We start from the raw sequence: 27,746 nt of genomic DNA on the forward strand, positions 1-27,746 counted from the left end.
ATTTTTAACACAAAGTGGCCATTTATGATCGGGTTGAAAATTTGACAGAACACCGGGCACACAAGCCGGGCAATAAGCCGAGGATAGCGCTCTCCTCCTCACCCCGCCGGGGTGCGACAAGCTGCCGGTCGTCGGTCGAGTGGCATTTTCGGTGGAAAATCAGCCACAAAGTACAAGCCATCTCTGTATTAAAACGTGTGCCATGATCCCAGTATTTGACATAATACAAAATACGATGTTTACTCATTTCCTCATAAGTCCAATGGTCCAACAGTAGTAGGGCTTGTTTTGGCAAATATGTGCAGTGAACTGGAATGTTTTGAAACCCAAAAAAGGCTCACACGCCTCTCCTTGGTGCAGCAACAATTTCTGCATCCGTTTGGCTGGCGTGATGCGAAAAATCTGCAAAATCAGCTGAATCCGCGGTCCATCTGCATGCTATAAAGCAACGCTGTATTGTGAGTTGCTGACGAGGATGACGTCACATTCTCATTCGTCCTAAACCGGAGACTGAAGCCGAAAGTCACTCAATTTTCATGACGCGGGATTATAAAATTTAATATATGAAACAATCACTTCCAAACACATCCAAGCAGTCCATTTCATTCAGGAGCATAAAAAAACACGTGAAATATGGAATAAACATGCTTTTTGGTGTCATACACACTTTAAGATTAAAAAAAAAAGTAGTGGCATAGATTATATTGAAGTTAAGGAGTTCTACTGTCAACTTTAAAAACTACAGGAAGCATCCAGCAAGACATGCACACACCCACACACACACTATGTCACATGTAGAGGTGCATATTTATTACTGGTATATTGCAGTAATAATAATAAGAAAAAAAACATGTTTTACAGAGTTAAGAAGCGGGTAAACCAACATTTGATCACGGATAGAAAGTGACAAGACCAAAATGACCACAGTGAAGAGGCGTAAAATTATTTGATGAAAACAAAAAAAAATCAAGGTATCTAAGAAAGTCATTTCTGGAGCTCTACCTCTTCATATACACATTCTCATACCACATCTATGATCCTTTCCAAGTTCGGAATGAAATTATACAAGAATATAGGAGTTCTGAACCATTTACATGAACATCCTTTCCACACAACTACTTTGTATGTAACGTATTAAAGAAATAACATACTGTCATCTCTTCAAAACTTCGTTTCACTGTCTCGCCTGCATACAGTAAAGCTGGAAAGCATCCCACAACAGTGCAATGCCTGGGAGGTTGTGTCCTTCACATGCCTCCACTAGGCATCAATAGGGGATGCTGATGCTGCTGAAGAAGGGGTTTTGAAGGTGGGAGTCATGGTAAACAACGGAGAAGCGCGTCAAATTAATAAACAAAAATTTAAAAAAAGATTCACATGTAAAATACATTTCACAGATTTAATTCTTAACCCAACATATTGATCTGTGGACTAAATATCGTGTTTTATTCTACACGATTAATTAACTTCGTTTACGGTGGCTTCATTCCACTTTCAACGACCAAACCGGTGTGTATTTATCACTCAACAAACAAGGTGTATCTCACGTTGAAAAAAATAATAAAGAAAAAAACTTACTGAAAAATACTCCAGTAAAACAAAATATAGTAAATAGAATAAAGTCCGTACAATAATGGAAAAACTAGACAGTGGAAGTATTTCATTCACTGTTATATTCAGGAGTAACCAACCACGAGGAGATATAAATAGAAGGATAAATCTTACCCGTTTAAAGTGCACTTATAAATCCGTAGCACTATATTCCATAGGCGTTGTGATGGAATTAAAGAAGTGTAATAAAGGTTGCTGCTGTTGTAGCCATCTAAATGCTGCCCTCCTGTCGTAGCCACTGAGTGTGATGGCGTTAGCTCTGCAGGGCCACAATGAAACTATGGTGCATTCGTGTGCGGTCGGGAATTTTCGAATTTGACGCAGAAAATGAAAACAAATCGATGCTGCGCACTTTAATGAGGATACAAGCACTTATAAGTTTATTTTAAATATTATAGTGTTTAAGTAGTAATATTAAAGACGGTCTAACACAAGGTTTACGTCAAACACATTGTTTTGTTGCTGAAAATAAAAACATGACAGTATTTATTGTGAAATAGCATATAAACAGCAATCTTTTATATTTTCTTGATGTTCAAATGTTTTCTAGGTTGTTACTGACTTCTGTTCAACTCTGAGTCCGTTGTATGAATGTTCAATTTGCAGAATTCAAAGTTTAACAATTGCACGCCAACGTAGCATTTTTGTTGAATGACAGTACGTTTGGCCAATCAGTGGCAAGCAAAGAATTGGGATGAGACCCAGGAAAATTGTTACGAATGCTTGCGGTCTAGCGAATTTTACAATAAAACGTTTAAAATACTCAGGAAAAGACGTCTGACATGGTTAAGAGTAAGTAAATAATTCTCACTGATCAATCCCAAACTCGTGGTGATGAAGCCCCACTTTTATGTTTTACAAGTTTGTTGGCAACCATAAAAAAGCACTGACATTTTAGTCATGTTTAAATTCTAACAAATTGGCGGTTGCATGTATTTTTAGATGCTTCTCGTCTTTAATTGTCTGCGTTTCTTCATTAACCTGTCGTTGAGCGCCATCTTCCGTCTACTTTTGGTAGGGACGATATCACAAAATAACATGCTTATGGCGGAAAACGCAGACAAGACTGAAACAGCAGTTTCTGCTCTTGAACCCTTCTTTAAAATAATCCGCAGCATTTTAAGCCAAAAGAACTGTTGTGTTTGACAAGACTGAAAAAGCAGTTTCTGCTCTTGCACCCTTCTTCAAAATAAAGCGCAGCATTATAAGCTAAAAGAACTGTTGTGTTTGACAAGACTGTAAAAGCAGTTTCTGCTCTTGCACCCTTCTTTAAAACAAATTGCTGCATTTTAAGCCAGAAGAACTGTTGTGTTTGATAGAACAATATGTCTATATATATGATGCCATAGCAGATTCATGGCGCAGTAAGCCCCCGAACTATTTTTGATTTGTCAGTTTTACCCTGGAAACCCCCGTTTACAGACGTCGCGCAACTGCTTTTGTTTCAACCAGCCATAAAAAGAAGGTAAGAAATTATATTTATTATTCAAAATGTCTGTCAATTTTAGCTAAGAATCATTAATTGATGTCTAATATTTCGTTAAAAAAGAAAAACACTTCAGAAAACTATCAACTCGCGTATTTTAAACTTTTAAACAAATTACGTCACAATGAAAACATTGGTGTCTGTAAAAAAGTCATGGAAATCTACCTCATAACTATCGCTTAATTGTATTTTTTTTTTGGTTACTGTCGCATTTTCCTCAATATTTTAGATGATAAATAATCGATCCAAACAAAGAAAAATGGAGAGAGAGAAAACGTTTAAAAGGGTAAATATATGAAAATGAAAGTCTTGATTACTCCTTGATGTCTGCGATTTCTGCAATACTAACCTTGTTATATTACCATGTTTCACCCATAAAATGCCCCCAAAAATGCAGCTCAGGCCATTCACAGCTGTGTCTTGACACTCGATGATACATGCTGTATGGAGTTTTTGAATCGAAACGAGGTAAGTACGCGATAATATCTCGTAAAATCATGACGTTAGGGTTTTGCTGTTTAATTTTTTATTTTTTAAATGCCCTCCTGTTCAAAATTTTTCTTCCCCCAGTAAATTAACATTTTAAGCTTTCCAATGAGGTGTCACATGTGCATATCGGACAATTTTGAAATTTGGAAAAATTGTTGTTCTCAGAGCGGAACTTCAAGTCTCTTAAGTGTTTTCCGCCATATACACTTTTTGCTGGGGACCGGACATTATTAAAACCAAACAGATTGAATGAATGGGGTCAGGGCTACATTTCTCACAGATATGAACTTAATTAATTGATAGGGTAAATGATCAATGCAAAATAAATCTGTATTGACTTTTACTAACTTTCATGGGCATTGGTTATGTTGAATCACAGTTAGATTCAAACCTTTGTTTTCAAAAACAAATAAAGAATCATTTTGAAAACTTCTAGGATAAATGTCTGGATTTCATTAGCACTTTTAAATTGCAATATTTACATACACATTGAATACAAACTTGTTCATCATCTTTTAACGATCCAGGAATACAAAAAAATAAACATTTGTCTTAAGACAACTCAACATTGACTGTCTAAATAAATAAATTAAATTTAACTGGAAAAAAAAAAAAATCATAGTCAGGGTATAACAAAAATAAATAAAAAATGGAGCCTTCCTTCAGGTAAAGCACTACTGCTTTTTTCCATGAGCACAGCCAAACTTAACAAAAAACGAAAATTCTTTCCTCGATTATGATTAATGTTTGATTATCTGAAAAAAATGTCTGCAAAATATTTTTGAATTAAAAATGAAAAAAAATTAATTAATACATTTTAAATTAATGCAGGTCATCAGCCAATCAACTGTGCGTTTGAGGGGAAAAATGGACCTGCGCATTCAGAAAGTGAAAAGGGGTAAATGTAAGTCTGAACATCATGAAAATAATTCACTTAATAATGGAAGCGTCAATTCTACCCTTACAACATATGGGAAGACAATCTGAATTACCTATATAACTGAACTCATTATATAATGCAAATAAGGTTGCTTAAAAGTTGTTGGGGACAATTTGAGCATCCTGAAAAGTTGGTAGTGTTATGTCCCTACCGTCCCGATGCAAACCTACGCCCTCGAGTTTACATGATTGAACTGTACAACATACAATTTGGCATGAAATGAATTAACACTATTGAAAATATTATCAATTTACACAGTGTTTCTTTAAAATCGTGTATTTTTGGGCATTATCTTCATTTTCTTCACTACTGTATTGGATTTGTTCTATGTGTAGGCAGCTCTAAATCAACTATGTGGTTGTTCATTGAGAAAAAAAATAAAATAAAATACAATAGACAGACTGTAGAAAGAAAATAAAGAGAAATAACTAAATGAACTTTTTTAAAAAAAAGAGACTATCCGACGTGTGCAGGGTTGATATTTCATTTTGCCGAATAGCTTTGTTGTAACCAACTAACAATAGTCATAGCTAATGTTCCCTCTAAGCTGCGCTAATGTGCAATCCCGATACTCAGCGCACAAGAAAATCTATGCACCGCACAAAATAAAATTCAACAGAAACATATTATTACTGTATCTAATTTTAGAACTGATATCATCTAATTAATTAGACCAATGATATTGTTTTCTGTACCATTTTTTAACGTAACTCAATGAACGAAAGGTGTCCCACCAATAATATGATACAGTTCGCTTACGCTATGCAGCCAATCATAGCACTGACAGTGTTGGCATATGTGCCCTGCCCATATGCGCTGTGCAGGTTAGCTAGCTAAAAACAGTGCAGCGGAGTGAAGAGACGCAAATGCTACCACCTTTTCATGGCGAAACAGACGGGCAGCGACAGTTCACTCAATTTAATAAATTGATCATATTAACTTTATTTTTTTTAAGAAATTTAATTTACTATGATCCAAGCTGGGATAGTGGTGTGTGGCCACAGTGTAATATCTGATGTTGCTCACAGTGGTCCTCAGTGATTTCTGCGAAAGAAAATCCAATCTTATTTTCTTACATTTATTTTTATTTTTACCTAAATGGGATATAATGTATCTACAAGCACGATTTGTATTATAAAAGCACTTATTTACTGTGGTCATGCCGAATATTGTGAATGCCAAATATATAGCGTAATAACAATTTTAACATTAATCTGTAATCTGAGCTAACCAATCCTTTTATGATTTATTATCTGTTTTTAATGAATAAATTCCGATTTTTTAACCCCCAGAATTTTAGGCCAAAATGTCTTCCAACTCTGGTCGTTTTTGCTTCACACTGTTGGAAATAAGAATATATAGTGCTAGTGACATTGCAGAAACACCACATAGCTCTTTTTTTGCTAACTGTAACTACTGTACGTACTTGTGTACATCAAAATTAAAGAATGACTTCCAGAATAAAAGCACCGCATATTTTAAATTTTATTTTTCAGAAACTGTATTTACCCGAGTGTGGCCAGTCCTTTTTTTGCCCAGAAATGTAGTGTCTTTGTACTTCTACTTCGATACTTTAGATGGCAATATTGCACTTTCTTCCTTGCGACGCAGTTAAAATCGACGAAGAAGAAAACCGTCGACGATTAATGACGCAATTCCATGCGCGACGAAGTTTCCAACATGGCTGAAGCAGAGTATGTATTCAATTTATTTCCATCGCAATCCATCTGCTTTTGTTTGATAACTAAATATAATTGTTTCGACGTATATCGATAGATATGGCTTATCTATCAAGGTTCGTGTTTGTATTTTAATCATTTTTCTCAAATCCGCCCTACTCCACTTTTTTTTTTTTTTACAGGCCAGAGAAAGTGATCAAGTTAGTTCCAGAGTATCTCTTGAAAAAGAGAAAAAAATACCAGGCTATTAAAGCCACGCAAGCGAAGCTTGCACTACTTGAAAAGAGAAAGGTGAGTATATGTCGTTTTGGCTTTGTAAACACACTATTTATCTAAGTGAACGCTAATAGGGGGCTAGTGTGGGTTGCCAGGATCATAACCGACTTTATCTACCTTTTTGTAAACATCACTTCACCTTTGCAGAAATCATCAATACGAATAAGGAAACACTATATCCCTGCACAGCTCTTAGTTGTCAGGAATATAAATTTACACTGAGAAAAATGACTTGTTTTTCTATGTTTATGGTCGTGTGTCCTTTGGGGCTAATTCTTGCCAAATACAGGATACTGTTAGGAAGTATAGTCATGGCAAATATGGCTTGGCGTTCTGGTGACTGTACTAACACATCTTCAAATGGTCCTAAGGGTTTATTCCCATTAGTCAGAAATGGTTTGGGTCATTTTATGTTGGGGAATTATTGATATCAAACCGAATGGCCTGGCCTCATCAAACCAAGTTATGAATTTTCTGTTAATAGTAGTTTTTAGATAATGACTTTTTAACCGATATCCCAATGTTGTTCAACTCCTAAAATCCGACACCAACATCAAACCGATACTGATAGATGCGTTCGGAGACTTAACATGTTCATTACTTTTCAATCATTTATTGTTCATTTAATTTTTGCACCATGAATGCAATTGGTTCTGCTTACAGCAGACTGAGAACTACGATTTTTGAGCGGACCAGAGTTCGTTTGTTTGGTCCAAGCTAGAGTTCAGATCTGCGTTCACATTTACAAAACAAAGCGGGCTATGTAAGAAAAAGAACCCTAGTCCATTTAAAAAGAACCAAACACTATTTGTGTGCAAACGTGCAAACATAATTGCTGTGCTAAGCTGTGAACAGTCCTTGTACAAAGACAGACTGCTTCTACATTCACTTTGAAAGAAACATGCATATTGGCCCAAAACCAATAATGAAGAACTGATGTCATGCTTTTATCGGCTATCCAATAATATCAGAGTTATCCTAGAATGAAAAACGCTAAACTTTTGTGACCGGAAAATCATAGATCTCTGAAAATTATAGCACTTAACCATGTATGCATTGCCTCACCCTTGAAAACTAATTCAACATTTTGAACATATGTGGTACATACAGTGTTGTTATGCTAATCAAATAAACACATGGTAATTAAAAAATGTTCTGTGAACCGTATTTGTAATGTTAGCTACGAGATTTATGTTCTACATTGGCCATAGACCTGAAAAAAATGGTCCTGCCTTAAACAGTGAGAAGGGGGAACAAATCGGACCAAATTAACAATATGGGTGATGCCACCGACAATTTGTCGAGTTCATTTTTACAGGGTATAATAGAAATGCTGCTTAGTGAGTCTGCCAACTTGACATAACCTCTGGGTAATGCCCTGCTCTGTCATTCTGACAGGGCTGTGCTAAGGGAATAATAGCACATGAAAAATGCAGAATTAGTACGATTAATGAGATCCACGGACATAGACAATACTTGTAGTTCTTAATAGTATGCGTTAAAATAAGTTTCATATTAAAACCCCTCTTTACGTTTTTGTTTTTATAAAAATTAGTTTAACCACTAGGTCGCCGTTGTTGTTGACGTCGCAATGCACTGTGGGCATTGATGTCAACGGGTTGCGCGGCTGGGCTTTCAGAGGACGACTATAGAGACTTGTCATCTTTTCTGGGGATGTCCCGATTGCATATTTTTGCACCCGAGTCACCTGATTTTTAGAATCTGCCTATACCGAGTCCCGATCCAATGATTAACATATTTGTGCCTTTGATCGTAGAGCTACAGAGCCTTCACTCGCCAGATCAAAGCTACAAACCTGTAAATCATTGTTAACTTTAAGTAACAAACTCAAGCTGCACTGCTGACCAAGAAAAGTGACAGGACAGAGAGTGAGAGGCTGTATGAGCATGAAGCAGAAAAACATATTTTTTAAATTAAAAACCCGATCCTTTTCACCAGATTCCGATCCTCTGAAAAGTGGCGCAGTCGGCCGATTTCCCATCACGTCAGTTTGCCCCAACCGAGAAATCTAATGGGCTCGGCCTTCGTTAACTCATTCACTCCCAGCCATTTTCACCGGAGCAAGGCCCTTCGCTCCCGGCCATTTTACTGGATTTTGACTGATTTTGCACGGCCCACAAAAACTTCTGTTCTATTGCTATATAAACATGGAACCCACCAAAAGAAAGATTAGACTCTGTTCTTTCAGCAGAAAAAAAAAGTAAGTTCATACGTTATTTCATTCTTTAGAAATCAGCATTAGAAAATAGTTTAGTTTGAGCATTTTTCCAATTTCTGATGAAAAAACGGAGAAAATGAGCTTTTTGTAAACGCAAAAATTTCAAACATAATTTTGACTTTAACACGGCTATTTTTAGCTTCAGTGACATCCCAAACATCTGAATAATGTTTTCCTTTTACAAAATAACATGAACAACCAGCCAAATAGAGCTTTTCATAGCAAAGTAACAATTTATTCACACTTACCTAACTGAGAGATGACGTTTGGTGGCTGCGACTGCGGTTAAACTTTTCCCTCATTGCCGACTGTCTCGTAAAGATGGATTTTTTAAAAAGTCTTTTTTTGTGGTGACCACTGTCTCGTTCACCAGGGGAACTTATGTTCCTGGGGGGGGAACTGGTTTGGCCGTGCGCGTTTCCGTGCAGGACCCTCGAGCGTGTGGTGGAAGTGACAGCAAGCTGCGGAGGGGCTCTGCTAGCTTCCCTAATAAAGTTGTACTGTTTGAATTGAGTTGTGGGCTCTTAACAAATGCGCTACTGCCCTCAAGTGGCCAGTTTTATTGCTTTAAAATGGGTTTTGAGGCTTGTTTTTTGTTTTGGCGATAGATCGAAAGCTCTAGATGCTTCTTGTACAAAAAAACGCAAAAGACGTATATATACGTAATCGGGACACTGAAGCATTTGGAAATAGAACGTATTTATACGGTTCCTGGAGCAAATGAGTTAAAGAGAGAGTGCTGTCTTACCCGATAGGAACCGGGTCACCAACCACCATATTTTTGTCGCGTAAAATCGCTGTCCAGATAGATGATCATCCTGCCGGTGTTATCGGATTTTGCGCCCTTATCAGATGTGGCTCCTGAAGCTTTTCTGGCAGTGAATAAGCACTCGTTTACATTCAGTTGGACTCTCATTATCACTCTCATTATATGTTATTATATAATAACAGATGGATTATGTACAAGTGTTTTATGAACACACACAAAAACAGTCCCAAAAAAGGGAGACAAAAAAGGGTCCGTAACAGGTCGGCTTCAATTAATAAAAACCTATGGAGAACAACGTTGAGAGGCAGACGAAAGAAAAAACCAAGGCAAGGATGCAACTGGCACGAAAAGATTGAGAATACAAATTGTCAAATGGCAGCAAGTTAATATTTCGGCAAGCCGCCAAGGATCGATTTAAGGACTCCTGATGAGCTGGAATTGGATGCAGGTACGACGTGGGGAACCCAAGTTCTGTAACAAAACAATCTGACCAGCAGCAGAATGGGACAAAATCATGCCAGTTGTCATACTAGTTTCGCTAGAATAGAGCACAGCTGTTCTCCCAGTACAACCCAACTGCGTCATCACCCCCGGATGCCTAGCACGTGTAAAACGTGCCCTCCATAGGTCAAAACATATTAAATATTATATATTTTTAAATCAATGGCAATATTTTATGTGTTTCTAATAACATATTTTAGTACAGCAGAACAATTGTGGCTTATTTGAGCCTACAAGTAAGTCCGTGGTTCCCTTTAAACCGTTGAACCAGTGAAGTGCACACAAACCTCGCGACATACTTTCATCACACATTAACACTGTTCAATGTCCAAACATTTTCATGGCTTCTTGAGCCCACATTTGCTGAAGGTTCAAACTTGTCTTTAGTGTTGGTATCACTCTATTTTCAAGGGAATTTTAAAATATTTTGCAAGTTCACCCACTTAGAAAATAGGTAGAGGTCTGAAATTTCAACCATAGTTGCATTTCCACTTAGAGAGATATTCTTAAAAAAAAAAAAAAAAAAAATCAGGAACTCGCATTGTATGGTTTTTCAATAATTTATTTGTAATTTCATTCATCCATTCGTTGAATGAATGAATTATTTGTAGTTTACTGGGGGTCATAAATATTTGTACTCCTGAAAAAATCTGTGCTAATTATTTAGTGCAGAAGCCTTTGTTTGCAGTGCAGAGGTCATTCTCTTCATGTATTTTACCAGGTTTTAAAATATGGAAATGGGGATTTTGGCCCATTCCTCGACACAAATCTTCTCTAGATCTGTCAGGTTTCGGGGGTGTCGTTGAGAAACAAGACGTTTCTGCTCCATCTAAAGATTTTCTATTAAATTGAGGTCTGGAGACTGCCTAGGCCACTCCAGAACCTTGATATGCTTTTGCGCAGCCACTAGCTTGGTTATGTTCTTCAAATCATTGTCATGTTGGAAGATCCAGCCACGTATGGAGGACCAGGAGTGCAAAATTCAATAAATAAATACACAATTAAATAAATAATTAAAGGTGTCATTAAAATGCTTTTATTTCAATATTTATTTATTTATTTCAATATTTATTTGAATTTATATTTATTTATTTGAATTTTTATTTATTTCGATTTATATGTATTTCGATTTATATTTCAATTTTTATTTATTTATTTGAATTTATATTTATTTCGATTCATATTTCAATTTTTGTTTATTTCAATTTATATTCAAAATTTATTTCGATTTTTATTTATTTATTCCAATTTTTATTCATTTATTTCAACATTTATTTATTTCAATTTTTATTCAATTTATATTTATTTCAAAATGTATTTCGATTTTTATTTATTTCCCCCCAATTTTTATTCATTTCAACTTTTATTTATTTCTTTATTTATTTATTTCCCCCCAATTTTTATTCATCATTTATTTATTTATTTCATCTTTTATTTCATTCTTGCACTCTTGTTCCCCGTGTGGCCGCATGAAATAATTTTATCTGTCATTGGCTCATCAAACTCGGTGGGCGGGCGTGAACTAGGCAGGGTTTGAGTTGATCGAGTAATAAGCGATTGCTTCGTCCTATTTCTTCCCAACATGGCGGCGTTATCTGAGATTTTGCATGAGCTCTCTCGGGACATGTTAGATTTCTCAGAACAAATTGAAGCAGGACATTTGGACCCTGAGTACGTGTCCTACAAAACAGAGCAATTAATTAACGTTATTGGCATTTATCTCGGCTCTGTCGGATCAAGATGTTGATCGAAGAGTTTTCGATAGTTTAGAACTGCGGTCAAGCCAGCCTCCACTCGTGAAAACGAAGTCAAACCAGCTGCCCCTCATTTGGATTATTGTTTGCATTATGTGCATTACGGTAATGCAATGCGCTGGCTTCAGAATGCAATGAGGTGGCTTCAGAGCGCAAGTCCCTTTATTAAATATATGGGAAAAAAACGGTGACCTATTCGACAACAGGTCCACTTTAGAGAGACACTGGAGCACCCCTAGACCCAAACTAAATCATTATGATGTAAAAATAATGTCGGCGTTCAGAGTAAAATTACTTAGAAAACTTGTAGTTATTTCTGTCATTTAGCCTTATTTCAAAACTTGATTAAAAAAAAAAAAACTGGGAGATATCCAAGGACCGTTCCACTTCTGAGGTATACCAGAGTTTCCCGTGAGCAGACATAAGCCCGCTTAAAGGGGCTGGCCCGCGCGATGTAGAAGCCACAGACTGGACTCCACCATGGGCTGCTGGTGGAGTTCTCAGAGTTTCCTCGATTAAATTCGCTGCTTCTCTGAGCAGCTCTGGGCACGTTTTGGACATATGTATGTTTTGCTTGGACAATACGCGAAATGCGTCAAGGCCTACTACCGCTACACTGACCATGCTACTAATCTTCGTCGTCTTTGTGATTTTGAGGGAGCAATTATTTTTCAGATTATACAGATCTACACTGCCACCTTATGTATCGGGTGTACATAAAAATTAGCCAATGCCTCAGGCGTCAATCTATTATCTGAGATCGACTAGTTAAGACTTGCTTTGCTGAGCAACCAATCAGACGTTAGAAACTTTGACGAGCAAACGTGACAGATAAAATTATTTCATGGTTGCACCCTCCAGAGGAACAAGAGTGCAAGAATGAAATAAATAAAAAGTGAAATAAATAAAAATTGAGATTTTGCATGAGCTCTCTCGGGACATGTTAGATTTCTCAGAACAAATTGAAGCAGGACATTTGGACCCTGACTACGTGTCCTACAAAACAGAGCAATTAATTAACGTTATTTCAATAAAAATTGAAATAAATAAATGGTGAAATAAATAAAAATTGAAATAAATAAATAAATGGTGAAATAAATAAAAGTTGAAATAAATGAATAAAAATTTAAATAAAAATCGAAATAAATGTAGAAATATGAATTGAAATAAATATGAATCGAAATAAATAAAAGTTGAAATAAATGAATAAATAATGAAATAAATAAATAAATATTGAAATAAAAGCATTTTAATGACACTTTTAAGTATTTATTTAATTGTGTATTTATTTATTGAATTTTTGCACTCCTGGTCCTCCATAGCTACGACTCATCGTCAAGTATCTGAGTGAGGAACAGAGGTTGTGGCTCAAAATCTGACGATACATTTCACCTTTTATCCTCTGCTTTATACAGTAGTCTTTCCGTCCCCTTTGCCGAAAAGCATGAGGTTTCCACCCCCATATTTCACAGTGGGGATGGTCTTCTTGGGATTGTACCCATTCTTCCTTTTCCTCCACACACGACGAGTAAAGTTTGCACCAAAAAGTTCTACTTTGGTCTCATCTGACCACCTGACTTTCTCTCATGACCCCTCTGCATCATTCAGATGGTCCCTGGCAGACTTCAGACGGCCCTTCACATGTACTGGCTTCAACAGGGGAACTTTCTGATTAATGCATGGTTTTAAACCTTTGCACCGTATCGTGTTCTGCTGACAGTAGCCTTTAAAACTGTGCATCCAGCTATCTTCAGGTCATTGACTAGCTCCTGCCATGTAGGTCGTGGCTGAGCCCTCACTTTTCTCATCATTAGAGATGCACTTCGAGTAGAGATTTTACATGGAGCAAAGGTAAATTATCAGTCATGTTTAGCCGTTTCCATTTTCTAACAATTGCTGCAAATATTCTTTTATTCTCACCAAGCTGCTTTCCAATTGTCCCATAGCCTTTTCCAACTTTGTGGAGCTCAACAATTTTTTTTCTGGTGTCTTTTGAAAGCTCTCTGGTTTTGCCCATGGTAGCAATTGGATTATGACTGACTGTGGGGTGCACAGGTGACAATAATGAGCTCAAACGGGTAAGGGTGTAACAGTACACATAATAGCATTGAACCGTTTCGGTACGTGGTAGTCGTTTCGGAACGGACGCGTACCGAACGAGTTTCTGATGTAACATAACCCTTACTTTTGGAGGCTGTGAGTCGATCGGGTTACAGTTTCTTTGTGTAGATTATATTTACTCCGTCTTCTCTACTATAATGAGGACCAACACGGTAGGATAGTCCAGAAACAACATCGGCGCGACGTGGCCGCCGCGAGAACGCACGCGAAAAGAATGGCAGAGTTTATTATTTGACGCGAGACGCGGCCCTCCTGCATCAATACTACTTGCTAGGATCGGGCCAGAAGTCACTGGTGTAATAATACGGTGGATCCGGTCGGATTTTCAAACTAATATGCAATCGCAACCTACTTTTTGAGTCCATCAGATCTCTTGAGTGGTAGATCGGGGCACAGTTGACTTGTCTTTGTTGATTTACTGCTGTCTTCTCTGCTATAATAATAACCAACACGGCCTAGTGTTCAATACAAAACCCTCCTACCACAACAAAACAAGTAGGAACTAATATTCACATAGGAACTGAAGTTATACAACATAAAATATACAATATAAATGAATACTACATCACATTTGTAAAATATAAACACATAATAAAATAATAGCCCATTTAAATAAATTGAAATGAGCTAAAACACCTGTAATTAAATAATAAGAATAATACACACATCCTGCTTACACAATTAAATTCTGCGTGGCGCTTTAACTTGAGAAAATCCACCAATAATGCTTTTGAAAACCATTCATAAGAAAAAAAGATTCATTGAGGCATTTCATTTATAAAATACATGTTAAAATCTTTGTCATTGGGATTGCTTTTCTCTTTAGCACAGGACTTCTTCTTTCTTTCAGAAAGAAAGCTGACCAATACGTGGGGTCTGAAAGGCAAATTGTTGGATTATCTTTAAATACCCGCTACTTTTTGAGCAGAATTCTAGCTTTGTATAGGCTAATGTTCCTATTGTTGAAAACACAAAAGTGTGTAATAAACAACTAGCAGATATATATTTTGCATTTTGTTTTTTGTTTTTTACTGTACCGAAAATTAACCGAACCGTGACCTCAAAATCGAGGTACGTACCGAACCGAGATTTTTGTGTACCGTTACACCCCTACAAACGGGTCATGGGGTAAAGGTGAACTTTTTTAAGGTAGACTGACAAATCTTTGAGTGTCATAATTATTGCTGATTCTAAGGGCTACAGGTACTTATGAACCTCAGTAAATTACAAATTATTGAAAAATCACACCATGTGAGTTCTGGATTTGTTTTTTAGATTGTCTCTATAGGTGAAAATGCACCTATGGTTGAAATTTCAGACCTCTACCTATTTTCTAAGCGGGTGAACTTGCAACATCACAAGGCGGTGCAAATACTTCTGCTCCTCATTGTACATGCATTAATATTTGATTTTTTATATTCTTTCAGGTCTGTAAAGGTACACCGATAAAGTTCAAGCGTCTGGAAGATTTTTTGAAGGACAGCCACAAGACACTTCGTGATGAAACTCGGTTACGTAGGCTTCAACAGAGGCCGCCTCCTAAAATGCCTCCTGCAAAGTATAAATTAGCCTTAGCCGTTCGGATTAGAGAGTGAGTGTTCAGCATTGATAGGATGATTGAAAAGTTAAGGCATTACATGATCAGCAATTTAAAAAAATATTACTTTTACACGTGATTAACTATTGATATTTTATTTTTAGTATTAAAGGTATCAGTCCCAAAGTGATGAAGGTCATCCAGATGTTGAGGCTGAGAAAAATATTTAGTGGAACTTTTGTCAAGATCTGCAAGACCTCCATCACCATGTTAAAGATTGTTGAGCCCTACGTGGCTTGGGGGTAAGTGTTTAGTTAGTCACTGCAATTCATTGTTTTTTTTTTTTTCATCATTAACAGAGACGCTATTTCCCCAAATAGATATCCAAACTTAAAGTCTGTGCGTGAGCTCATTCTGAAGAGAGGACAGACCAAAGTGAACAGTAAGCCTGTTCCTTTAACAGATAACAACTTCATTGAGGAACACATGGGTAAGTTTCGTCTGTTAAAGCGTACAACATCCTTCTCGCATAGCATAACGAGTAGCTAATGGGTATGATCTGAATACATTTTTTCCGAGTATGAGCATAACACGAGTAAAAACGCCCACTTTCTGAGCTCGTGTCAACAATCCTGCTTACTAGGAAGTGAGAAGCGCGACACTGGCTTATTGCTCTCCTTTTTCGACTCATTCCTTAGTTGTTGTTTTTTTCCAGCTCACCTGCATTTCTTGATTGTATTGTGCAGTTACTGGGAGGACTTGTTTTGTTACGTAGATGGCTAATGTGCATTTTCGCATCAGTCTCTTATAGGGCTGGGCGATCTGGCCTTAAGCACGTATGACGGTAAATTGAGCAGATTTACCTCTATAACGATAAATGACGATAAATTCGCCCAAGCGGACTGCTATGATTTGAAAATCTGAATCAATGCATGAAATACAGATTAACCGTTTCTTGTTGATTTATTTACCAGCTTTCAATTTAATATATTCAACAATTGTACATGCTGTCTAACCATTAAGTATACAAAATTGTAAACAATAAGAATTTAAGTATGAACATTTTATAACTGCTTGTATGGCTTGAACTATGTACATTGTCAAAATCAATATACCTGTGCAAACATGTCATTGTAACACAATTGACTTACAGCTTGAACAGTACACTTCAAAAAGACAACTTATTGTTAATGGCTGCTATGAAATAATTACTCAACACAAGTGTTTACTTCATGGTTTCAGGTTTTTTTCCCTCAGTGCATTTTTTAATACATGCACGCACACATGAATCCCCACACAGACACACACATATTAAAACTAGATTGATCTTCTGAAAATGAAACATTTAAGATTTTATGATGGCAGGAATGACACATAATTAAGCACATACAAAAAAATAGCTGGGGCCATTAAACGGTCATATTATAATTTTCACTGTTGGATTGTACTTTATGCGGAATGCTTTACCATCACAAAAGTTATCAGAGAAATCACACACACAGACAGAGATACACAATAACGCGACATACTAATTGCTAGATGCAGTCCGTGCCCAATCCCCTCATTAAGTTCAGCTGTTTCATTTGTAGCGTTAACCGGTCGCGTTAGCCTGTGGCTACCAGTAGAAAGCGCTGAAAGCACCCTATCTGGAAATCATGAGAACAATGGAGGACAGGGGGTGAAAGCCCGTCTGGATGCTGCCAAAAATCTACTAAATGCAGGTGAAAGTTTGGCGAACCTCCCTTAAGCCACACTCCATCACGTTTGCTTGTAGCGTTAGCCGCTACCGTTAGCCTACGGGGCTTCTGTTTGGTTGGTTTCCTGATAACCACGTGACTCCATACGTAAGCACACTGACTGTTTTCTTAAAGGGGAATGAACATAGACAAACAACACTGAGTCAAAGCGGGATCAAAAGACTATATTTTCTTGTTTTATTAAATTACCAATGCCTATTTTTAAACTGTTTTTATTTAAAGGTTGCATCGCATTGTTACGGGCCAGTAGTAACGGTTGGGTTTTGCATTATGCATCCACTAGATGGAGCTGCGCTAAAGGGAATGTCATGCCATGATTAGCAAATACAGGTAGTCCCCCTGGTTACGACACACTCGACTTGCGCGATTGCGACTTTACAACGCCGGAGTCTCGTCTGCCATTTTGTCTCCAGTTTTTTTTTTTTTTTAAGTCGCATAAACAGTAACTTATTGTACCTCAAAGTATCTTATTTTTGACTTTATTAATATGACGTGTTCTGTCCTCACAAAACGTGAAGTTGTTCAGTTTTACAGACAGCAAACAGGGCAATCGTGCTTTTTGAAACTTTTTACTCCCTTCACTTGAACACAGTTTGTAAAGCTGTAACACACATAAGTACACTTATGTTCAAAACGATACGCATTTTAACAGTTAAACGCTTGACACAAAACAGTTGGTGTTCAAACGTCCACTTAGTCTGATCAATATGTAAATTTACTAGATTATATTAGCCTAATTTTCCTAACAAAGTCCACTACGAATTCTTACGTATTTACAATTCTCATTGCAAATCGCTCACACGTAACTCCACAAACGATAGCTGTAAATTTAATTACAAATGCATACACAAACATATATTAGCTGAAACAACTTACGGCCTTATGTGGGCCAAACCAGAGCACTGCTATTCTTTATTCATGTCTGACGTCCGAGTCGCTTCCACCTGAGAGGAGTGTATCCTCCATCATTAAACAAAATAAAATACTTTTGGAATTTTTATATAGTTATTTTGGGATACTTAAAGGGTTCATTCCGACTTATGCGGAAATTCGGGTTATGTAGCCTGCGTAGGAACGGAACTCGTTCGTAACCCCGGGACTACCTGTATTGGAACGGAACTCGTTCGTAACCCCGGGACTACCTGTATTGGAACGGAACTCGTTCGTAACCCCGGGACTACCTGTATTGACCTAGATAAAGTGCACCTTTTATTGTGGAAAATACAGTACAATATAAAGAATTGATTTTTTATTTTCAAAAATGGATCATTCAAGTAACTCATTCATTTTATTGTAAATGAATTATATATTTTTTTATTTTTGCTTATCGCAAAATATGTATGGGCAGCACTGATACTATAATTGGATGTCAAATCAGGGATGCAAAATATTGTCCCACAGGCCACAATTGGACCCTAGCCCGGACATTTGAGACCCCTGTACTATATGAATGTAATAAAAACTAGGGGTTTCCCTATCCCATATTTTTGCACCCGTGTCACCTGATTTTGAGAATATGCCAATTGTAACTTGTGATATGTAGGATGCGTGCATAAAAGTAACAAAAAAGGGGACAGGCACTTATGCACTTTTATAAACAAAAAATATATAAATCTACCTTGAGCACTCGTTGCTCGGGAGCTCAATGGTCCGCACACATGCGTTCATTTTTTCCATTTGTTAAACAGCACTCTTTCCACATTGATGAACGCTATTTTTTTTAAATTATGACACTTCCTGGGTGCTGATACCAGCTGAGAAATAAATATATTATCCTGTCTTCTGATTCTCAGGTAAACATGGCATTATCTGTTTGGAGGACTTGATTCATGAGGTTTACTCGGTTGGCAAGGCCTTCCGGGAAGCCAACAACTTCTTGATGCCTTTCAAACTGTCAGTGGCCCGTCATGCTGCCAGGGACAAGGCCGGGCTGCTCAAGGACCTAGGACAACCTGGATTTCGTGGCACAGACATTAACAACATCATCAGGCAACTGAACTGAGGGAACAGCATAAAATGGACATGGAGCAGCAACCTAAACGGGGCAGTGATGTACTTATCGTGGTTTTCAATTTAATGAACAAGACTTACATTTTGTTGCATGGTTGATATTATGAGCCACTAGAAGGAGCTGTTCACCTGGGTGATTGTACTCAGTTGTTGACTTGTATATTTTGATGTATGTCATGATTAATTGGGAAAGTTTTGTGCAGTTTGGTGGGTTGTTGTACTAAGGCAAGGGAATGGAACCCCTGCTGCCCTTTCCTTAGCATTTTCCGTTGTAAAAAGATGATGACACTTGTAATAAAATTGTAAAATATATAAACTTGCAAAGTTTTTTTTTGTTCGATGAGCCTCTAAATATTGTGAAGTGCTGTTCTACCTTACAGTGGTAGTTTAGTAACTGGTGAGTTAGAAGATTACAGAAGAGCCATGCGTCATCAGTTTGAGGGGGATACAATCTGGCAGCTGGGGGAAAATGCTGCACTCATTTATCTGGAGGATTGTGTTTCGTCAAAAGATGCACCGATCAAAGTGAACCCAAATCAATGTCTAGGAAAGAAGATAAGGTAAGTGAAGAGATGTCATTGTGCACGATTACCACGGGAGAACGTTTGTTTTATTCCCTCGGCTGCTGTCACGACACAGTTCGCCAAACGCATCGCTGCCAATGGTGATTGATGTCTGTAAACAATTTTATAATACTGCACGATCCCAAGGAGCATTTTTTTTCTCATTAGTGATATATATATTCCGCAGTGTTTCGCCAACAGTATGTGTTATGAATGCATTCGACGGCATAGGAACGTTCATAATGCATTGTCGCGGTGAACCAGTGCGAGGACAATTTAAGAAACATGACTAAATACTTGTTAATACAGTATTTTTTAAAATGGAGCCCGACCTGCGAAGTGCTAGTCTACTAAGTGCAAGTGAATGCAACACAGTGTCAGAGTGGGGCGGTCCAATAACGTGTGACCTACCTCACTAACCTACACGACCAAATGTAACTTATTGCTGTATTTCATCAGCGCAGGAAGGTAAGAACACAATTTTTTCCAAACGTAAAAGTGGTTTATGAAAATAAGGTCGACGTTAAGATCTGCGGGTTTAACTCGTGTAGTACAGCTTAGCAAAGCTTTAGCAAAGTTTAGACTGGTCGACAGTACCACATGTCAAATTGGTCTGCTGTAAGCTGTGCTTGTCGTAACTTTAGACTTTAAGCACCTCGCTTCTTCAAACCTATGCCATTAAATACACAGGGGCAGTCAAGAAATGAAAGCTGGAATATAGCAATTAATTTAGCTAGGCGGTAATACTAAGCGCGAATGAATGGCAAGGCGAGCGCGTGCGTACCAATTAGCCAATTGTAGCATCCGTCTTTGGTACTTGGCATATAAGGAGACACGTGATTGGTATTAATATCAGCGATTCCAGTTGTGTTTACAGGGAAGCGGAAGTCGCACAGTGCTATATACACGACACAAATATATAAAGCTAGAAATAAATACTCCATGAATCAAATAAGTGTCTTAGAATTGTTTGGGACATGTAGTTCTCTTACATATTGTCGCTTAGAACTAACGTCATTAGGCGGAAATTATTACTTGCCGGTTGGGATGATGACGTGATCACCTGCAGATATAGGATTGATAATTGATGCACGTGAGTATAAAATTTAAATAAAAAATAAAGCTCTGTTATTTTGACGCTCATCTTACTGAGTCACGTATGATTATATTTTCAGTGCACAACCTAGTATGATACATAATTTCAGCCTAAATAAACCTCGAGCAATTTGTAAAGAGCAATCCAGTGTATGTATGTGTGTTAAAACTATAGCAGTGTAACAATCCTGGCAGGGGCGGACTGGTAATCTGTGGGTTCTGGAGGATCACAGAACGGCCGGTGCCCTGGACGGCCGGCGGCCGCCATTCATTATACATCACTGTTTTTATCCCCCCTATCCTCTGATTAACTACAGTTCGCATCCAATCCGACAGGTGGCAGCAATGCGCCTGGCACTGCCAATCTGATAGAAGAACGAAGAAAGCACAGAGTAGCCTTCATTGGATCCTTGTGGAAGCAAAATAGCAACATGCGTCAATACGAATGGTGGTGGCAAAAAAAAGAAAAGAGAAGGGTGGCGCTGAGAAGGTTAGGGAGAAAAAATTAAAGAAACTGGAGAGCGAAGCATTAAAATGTCATAAATTGACAAATATTTTCGCAAGCTGCAACGGCCACGTCGGGTAACAAGTCAACAGCCCAGCCCCCGGCGATGCTGAGTGTGGGAGCGGCAGCCGCTCTGACGTGCAACCGGTGCAGGGAGAGAGAAAAGAAGAGGGAGGGGGGTAACGATATGGAACTTCCCCAGACAAACGCAGGGAAAGTAAGTAGTGATGAAGAGGGTTACTTGCTCGGTATACTGGCAGTTATCCACCAGGTAGCTACATTTTAAATGAAATAAATGACAATTAAAGGGTTAGTGCCAGCTAGCCCATGTACCCGTTTGCAATCGTGTCAAGTTACAGTATGCTAGTCCTACTAGCACTCTCCTAAGAAAAATATTTTAGCTGTAAAACAACGTATGCACACGCAGCAGCAATATTAATTCAGAAGAAATATAACAAAATATTAATAAACTTTACTTTAAAGTTTAGGTAGTTAAATTGATGTTATATATATTAATCATTTATATATCGTTTTGTTTTAAGGTTAATACTTTCCAATGAAGGTTATGTATACAGGATTTGTCTTGAAATGTTTATTGTATTTTCATTGAAATTTATTATTTGTATGGCAAGATTAATTATGGCAAGGCAAATTTATTTATATAGCACAATTCAACACAAGGCAATTCAAAGTGCTTTACATCACATGAAGACCATAAAAATCACATTTAAATCAACACAACAGGGGTCTCTAAACCGGTCCTCAAGGGACGCTGTGGGGCCTGGTTTTTGTTTCAACCGATCGAGTACCGACAGTTTAACCAAAGAAGTTTCTGCTAAAACAAGCAGCACCTGACTGCAATCAACTGATTACACTTGTAAGACACCAGATTGGTGGATACGTGTTGTCTTGTTTTGTTGGAATGAAATCCCTCGCCCGCTGCGGCCCTATGTGTAATAGTTTGGAGACCACTGAATTATGGCATAAACAATGAAGTCATTTTATAGACAGAGATATATAGAGATATATTATAATCAATTGGATACATAAAACTTGCTTTGAAAAATAAATTCTTTCATTTGTTTATTCAGGTTGATCATAGAGCTAGTACAGAAAATGAATCAAACTCCAGTTCAGCCTTGCAGTACTTTGAGCGCCTCAAGTCAGACAGTCACAGTCTAGACACATTTTCTTCATTTTTTCTCAAAGTGCACGAAATTGATGCATTTTACAATAAAATGTGTCCTGGGAGATCCTAAAAGACTGCTTGGTGAAATATCAGAAGACTGTGAAAGCTGAGAAGCACAAGTACCTATCGGAAATTATTGCTAGTAGTAATAATCCCCGTGCTCTCTTCAAAACTATAAATTCTGTCCTCGATGCTCCAATTTCCCTAGATCCTGATGCATCAAATGAAAAATGTGACCGCTTTCTTCAATTCTTTATTGACAGAGTTGCTACAACTAGAGCCTCTATTTCACCATTTTGCAATGATCCCTCCGTTCCCATGCGCTGTTCATCTGTTTTCGCCCAGTTTGAGCAAGTTTCTTCTTCTTTTGTCGAAAACATTGTTAGTAATATAAAGCCCTCCGGTTCCCCCTCCGATGTAATTCCCCCTCGCTTATTTAAAGAGGTTTTTGACATCATTGCTCCACACGTCTTAAAAATTATTAACTGTAGTCTCCTTACTGGCACATTGCCATGTGACTTTAAGCATGCAGTAGTAGAACCTTTATTGAAGAAGAGAGGCCTAGACTCCACCCTCTGTTCAAATTTTAGGCCCATTTCTCATCTTCCATACATCTCTAAAATACTAGAAAAGGTTATCTATAGTCAGCTGCTACCATTCCTTGAAGAAAACCAGATTTCGGAACCATTTCAGTCTGGTTTTAAATCCCTCCACAGCACTGAGTCGGCACTTTTAAGAGTATCAAATGATATACTTCTGGCAACAGACTCTGGCAAGTTTGTTGTTTTAGTTCTTTTAGATTTATCTGCAGCATTTGATACCGTAGACCATCAGATTTTAATTTCTCGTCTTGAACACAGTGTGGGTATTCAAGGTGTCGCTCTTGAATGGTTTAAGTCTTACCTAAATGAACGGAGTTTTTGTGTGAAAATGGGCAATTTCATGTCCAAAAAGGCATCGCTTCCACATGGGGTTCCCCAGGGATCTGTTCTCGGCCCTCTTTTATTTTCACTTTATTTATTGCCTCTTGGTTCTGTTTTTAGAAAACATGGTGTTTCATTTCATTTGTATGCTGATGACTGTCAGATCTATTTTCCATTGGCGCAGAATGGCACTTTCTGTCAACTTATTGAATGCCTCAACGATATAAAGTCGTGGCTCTCATGTAATTTTTTTAAGTTTGAATGACAGTAAGTCTGAAGTCATGGTGTTCAAACCGAGTAGCCAGGCCTCCCTGAATGTTGACCTCGGTTCATTGTCTCCGTTTCTTAAGAATTATGTCAAAAATCTAGGGGTCCAATTTGATGCTGATTTTAAATTTGAGAAGCAGATTTCTTGTGTTGTTCGGGACTGTTTTTATCAGCTTCGCCAGATTGCTAAGGTGAAATCTATTGTTTCACGCTCTGATATGGAAAAATTGATTCATGCTTTTGTCACAACTCGGCTGGATTACGGTAATTCTTTGTATGCAGGTGTCGGTCAGGCGGCACTGGCCCGTCTGCAACTTGTACAAAACTCTGCTGCTCGACTCCTAACTAGAACCCGCAGGCGTGAACATATCACCCCAATTTTAGCATCTCTTCACTGGCTCCCGGTACATTACCGAATACATTTTAAGATATTATTATTTGTTTTTAAATGTTTGAATAATCTTGCGCCGCCATATTCGTCAGAACTGCTTCAGCCTTACAGTCCAACCAGAACCCTCAGATCAGCTGACCACCTGCTTCTAGTAGTCCCAAGATCAAGGCTGAAGCTTAGGGGTGACCGTGCATTTGCGGTGATGGCGCCCAGGCTGTGGAACCAATTACCACTTACTATTAGACAGGCCCCCTCACTTACGGATTTTAAATCACGTCTTAAAACATTTTATTTTTCGTCAGCTTTTAATGTGCAATGACAGTTTATGACCTCGTCTTTTATTTATTTTATTTTATGTGTTTGTTTTATCTTTCAAAGTTGACTTATTTTGCTGTGTTTTGCTATGTAAAGCACTTTGGTCTCCTTGGCGGATTTTTAAATGTGCTATACAAATAAAGTTGATTGATTGATTGATTGATTGAAAAAAAAAAATTTTTTTTTAAATCCCCGGGGGGGCATGCCCCCGAACCCCCTAGGGGGTCGGTGTTTCCCTTCGTATAGCAATTCTTGTGGGCTGGGCTGAGTCAAAGTCCAGGGCTGCTTTTTAGTCCCAGTCCGCCCCTGAATCCTGGTATTTCGATTGGTTAAGCACAACTCGAAAGCGAACAAAAATTCGTCTCGATTGAGTTATGCTGGCTCTCAATAAGTGTAACAAGCTCAAAAACTCAATTTAATGGCGGATTGTAGAACAACAATCACGTGTAAACCCCCACTACCGTAATTTCTGGATTATAAATCGCATCTGATTATAAGCCGCAACGGCCAAATTTCACCAATTTTAGAAATAAATCCACATATATGCCGTACCTGACTATAAGCCGCAGGTGTCCATATCTTAACATTGGATATTTACATAGATGTTAGACAGAAAAATATCATTGATCAAAAATATATTTGCTAACCAGATAAACACACAATAACATCACCAACACGTGTTGTCTGAATGCTTAAAAACTAACTTTAAAAAACATTTGCAACGATATTTACCTTGCCTTCTAAACTTAATCAACACTAGCATCGTGTTCTCCTGTCATAGCAAATAGTGGATTCCCATCCATTTAAATTTGTTCTTTTGTCGCAGCATATAGTATCAGATGGATCCATATTCATCTAAAAAGTTATTAAGTCTGACAAGCTTCTGGCAACTTTATCGGTGCTCCTGTAGCGAGTGAGAGCTATGTCATGGCAAAATTTGGAAAGTCATTTTTTAAAAGTATGTCAAATTATCCAATTTTATTATTTTTAACAAAAAATATGAAGCTCTCTTGTCATACAAAAAAAATCCATAAGTAAGCCACTTCCTAATAAAAGCCGCAGGGTAGAAATGGCAAGAAAAAAGTAGCGTCTTATAGTCCGAAAAATACTTTTTTTTTTTTACAAAATTGGGGTTCTTCAGTGTCATTTAGAAAATTCTCTAATCTTATGAGGTGAAAGTGGTTAGTAAGATTGAGAAAGTTTTCCGACCTCCCTTACAATCTCCTCTTCTGCAAGATAGTGATGTCACAATGCCCCACCAAGGACTATTTTGCTATCTAAAGTCTCAACAGGAGTCATAAAGGCCAATGTGTGACGGCTCATGTCACATTTACGATCCATTTTTAGTGCTGTGAAGTTTGTGTTTTTATTCCAAATAACATTAATCATTGCTGACGACTGTTGTTCTTCCCACATTTTATGGCAGCTGCTTGAAACGTGATCTGTGAGCGTCTGATGATTTCACTTTGTCCAGGGTCCAACTCGAGGTTTAATGTTTACTGACATTATTGACAGTTTTTTGTCGTAGATAGGGAAAAAAAACAGAAGTGAGTCCATAGAGAAGATCAGTCACTTGTGTAAAGCATGCGTATGCTTTGCTATGCAAATGTGTGTTGTCAGTAGAGTAGTCCACCTCCAATTTTTCCAACAGGAGAATATGCATATGGAATTACTGTAATCCATTTCAGAGTTGAATTGTAACCGAAATAAAACATTACACAGTAGGCCTCCACAATATATCGTTTGAATATCGCCATCGCGGTGTCCGCATGCGCAATAGTTCTATCGCAGGATGTGCGATTATCATTTTTATTTTTTGAACACGTAAACGTTTGGTTTGCTTCATAAAAGTAGCAAGTGTGTTGAGACATGGTTTACTGTATCCCTTTTATATACAGCAATCTTCATCATTCACAGATAAACCCCCTTCGCCTGGATTAAACGGTATTATAGGAATACAATCAAATATTGCAGTTTTGCATTTTTTTTGCAGTTTCAATTCTTAAATAAATAAATGAATAATTAATAAATGCAATTTTAAAGCACCTTAAATCTGTATTGCAACAATTAAAAAAACTAACATAACATATTTATAATGACGAACATGCTAATTGTTAAAGAATGTCAGAGTCCCCGCAGATTATTAAAAGTATTAAAAAAGCATTGAATTTAGTTTTACATGATTAAAGGTATTAACATCTCAGTGCAACCTAAATTATATCCGTGACGAAGGTTTTTTTTCTTTTTAATCCATAACGAGGATGACGCATAGAATTTTTACGATGCACTGCACTACAAATCGAAATGCAACTCGTGCGTGCCAAACCACCATCACCGGCAAAACGGAGAATCCACCCACCTCTGCATCGGGAATGCGTCCGTTTGTCGGTGGAACGAAAACCCTACAGGCAGAAGTATTGTGGATTCTGAACACCAAAACAGACCACCATTCATATACTTGAAATAAGTCCTTTGGTGATCTGTTTCGGATATTACGTCATTTTTGGTCGGCATCGGCTGTCACAATGTTGGTCATATTGCGTTGTGTTCCAGAGGGAGCGTTCCCGATGTCGTAACTGTCTTTTGTAACGAATTTTCAGTTGGCTAAAAAAAAAAAAAAAAAACCGCACATTTTCTTAATGTTTAAATAGTCTGCATATTTTTAATATCATTATTACAGAATAAAATAATGCTGGAAAAGTTTGTTAAGCATAATGTTGGTCAAATCGTGTCTTTTTTCCGGAGGGAGCATTCCCGACTTCGTAACTGCAGCCAATTTAAGCTCATTAAGACTTTAAGATAGAGGTAAAATCGGGCCTAAAAAATCCAGCCCGACCCGAGCTGGTCCGCGGGTATTAAAGCCCGACCCGCGTTTTGTGTGATAACGTTTGTGACGATGTCTGCATAAAAACCTGTCTTTTGTAATGAATTCTCAGTTAGCAGGGGAAAAAAGCGCACATTTTCTTAATGTTTAAATAGACTACATATTTTTATGATCATTATAAATTTATTTACACAACGAAATAACGCTGGAAAAGTTTGTTATATATGAATAAACAGATGCGGTTTTGCGGACTCGCAGAGGGAAAGATTAAAAAGGGCGTATAGGCACGCTCTGGCTCTGCAATGACCATACAGCGCCTTCTTTTTTTATCCAAATTATTTATTTTATAACAAGTATTCCTTAGTTTATCATTCATACATCGTTAATATATATTCATTCATTCATTTTCCATGCCGCTTAATAGTTATTTCAAAAAGTTAGCGAGAAAGAACCCTGGCCCGGCCCGACGTAATATTTGACATTTTAATTTTGGTCATGTTTTCGG

At 37.6% G+C, this 27,746-nt stretch overlaps 3 protein-coding genes across 10 annotated transcripts in view; 2 read left to right on the forward strand and 1 right to left on the reverse strand.

The window, feature by feature from the left end:
* Positions 1-1,869, reverse strand: part of LOC130907954 (tyrosine-protein kinase Fyn) — a 258,147-nt gene extending 256,278 nt beyond the window's left edge. For all 4 annotated transcript variants that reach the window (XM_057823514.1, XM_057823512.1, XM_057823510.1 and 1 more), the window contains exon 1: positions 1,726-1,869. The gene's annotated coding sequence lies outside the window, so the exon portion shown is untranslated. The remainder of the gene's footprint in view (positions 1-1,725) is intronic.
* Positions 1,870-6,135: 4,266 nt separating this feature from the next.
* Positions 6,136-19,485, forward strand: rpl7l1 (ribosomal protein L7-like 1). Of its 2 annotated transcripts, none has more exons than XM_057822257.1 (6): positions 6,136-6,220; positions 6,388-6,496; positions 15,293-15,456; positions 15,567-15,704; positions 15,783-15,892; positions 18,953-19,485. In XM_057822257.1, the coding sequence occupies exons 1-6, from the start codon at positions 6,186-6,188 to the stop codon at positions 19,159-19,161; spliced, it is 765 nt and encodes a 254-aa protein (XP_057678240.1). In that variant the 5' UTR covers positions 6,136-6,185; the 3' UTR covers positions 19,162-19,485. The 2 variants fall into 2 exon arrangements, with proteins under 2 accessions (XP_057678240.1, XP_057678241.1); XM_057822258.1 differs by lacking the exon at positions 6,136-6,220 and adding an exon at positions 6,290-6,321.
* Positions 19,486-19,591: 106 nt separating this feature from the next.
* slc5a6a (solute carrier family 5 member 6a) overlaps positions 19,592-27,746 on the forward strand; it is a 66,729-nt gene continuing 58,574 nt past the window's right edge. Inside the window, exon 1 of one of the 4 annotated variants that reach the window (XM_057822252.1) lies at positions 19,592-19,729. The gene's annotated coding sequence lies outside the window, so the exon portion shown is untranslated. The other 3 variants (XM_057822251.1, XM_057822254.1, XM_057822253.1) reach the window with 3 other exon arrangements.

This window comes from Corythoichthys intestinalis, chromosome 19 (genome assembly GCF_030265065.1).
Source record: "Corythoichthys intestinalis isolate RoL2023-P3 chromosome 19, ASM3026506v1, whole genome shotgun sequence".
Classification (NCBI taxonomy): domain Eukaryota; kingdom Metazoa; phylum Chordata; class Actinopteri; order Syngnathiformes; family Syngnathidae; genus Corythoichthys; species Corythoichthys intestinalis.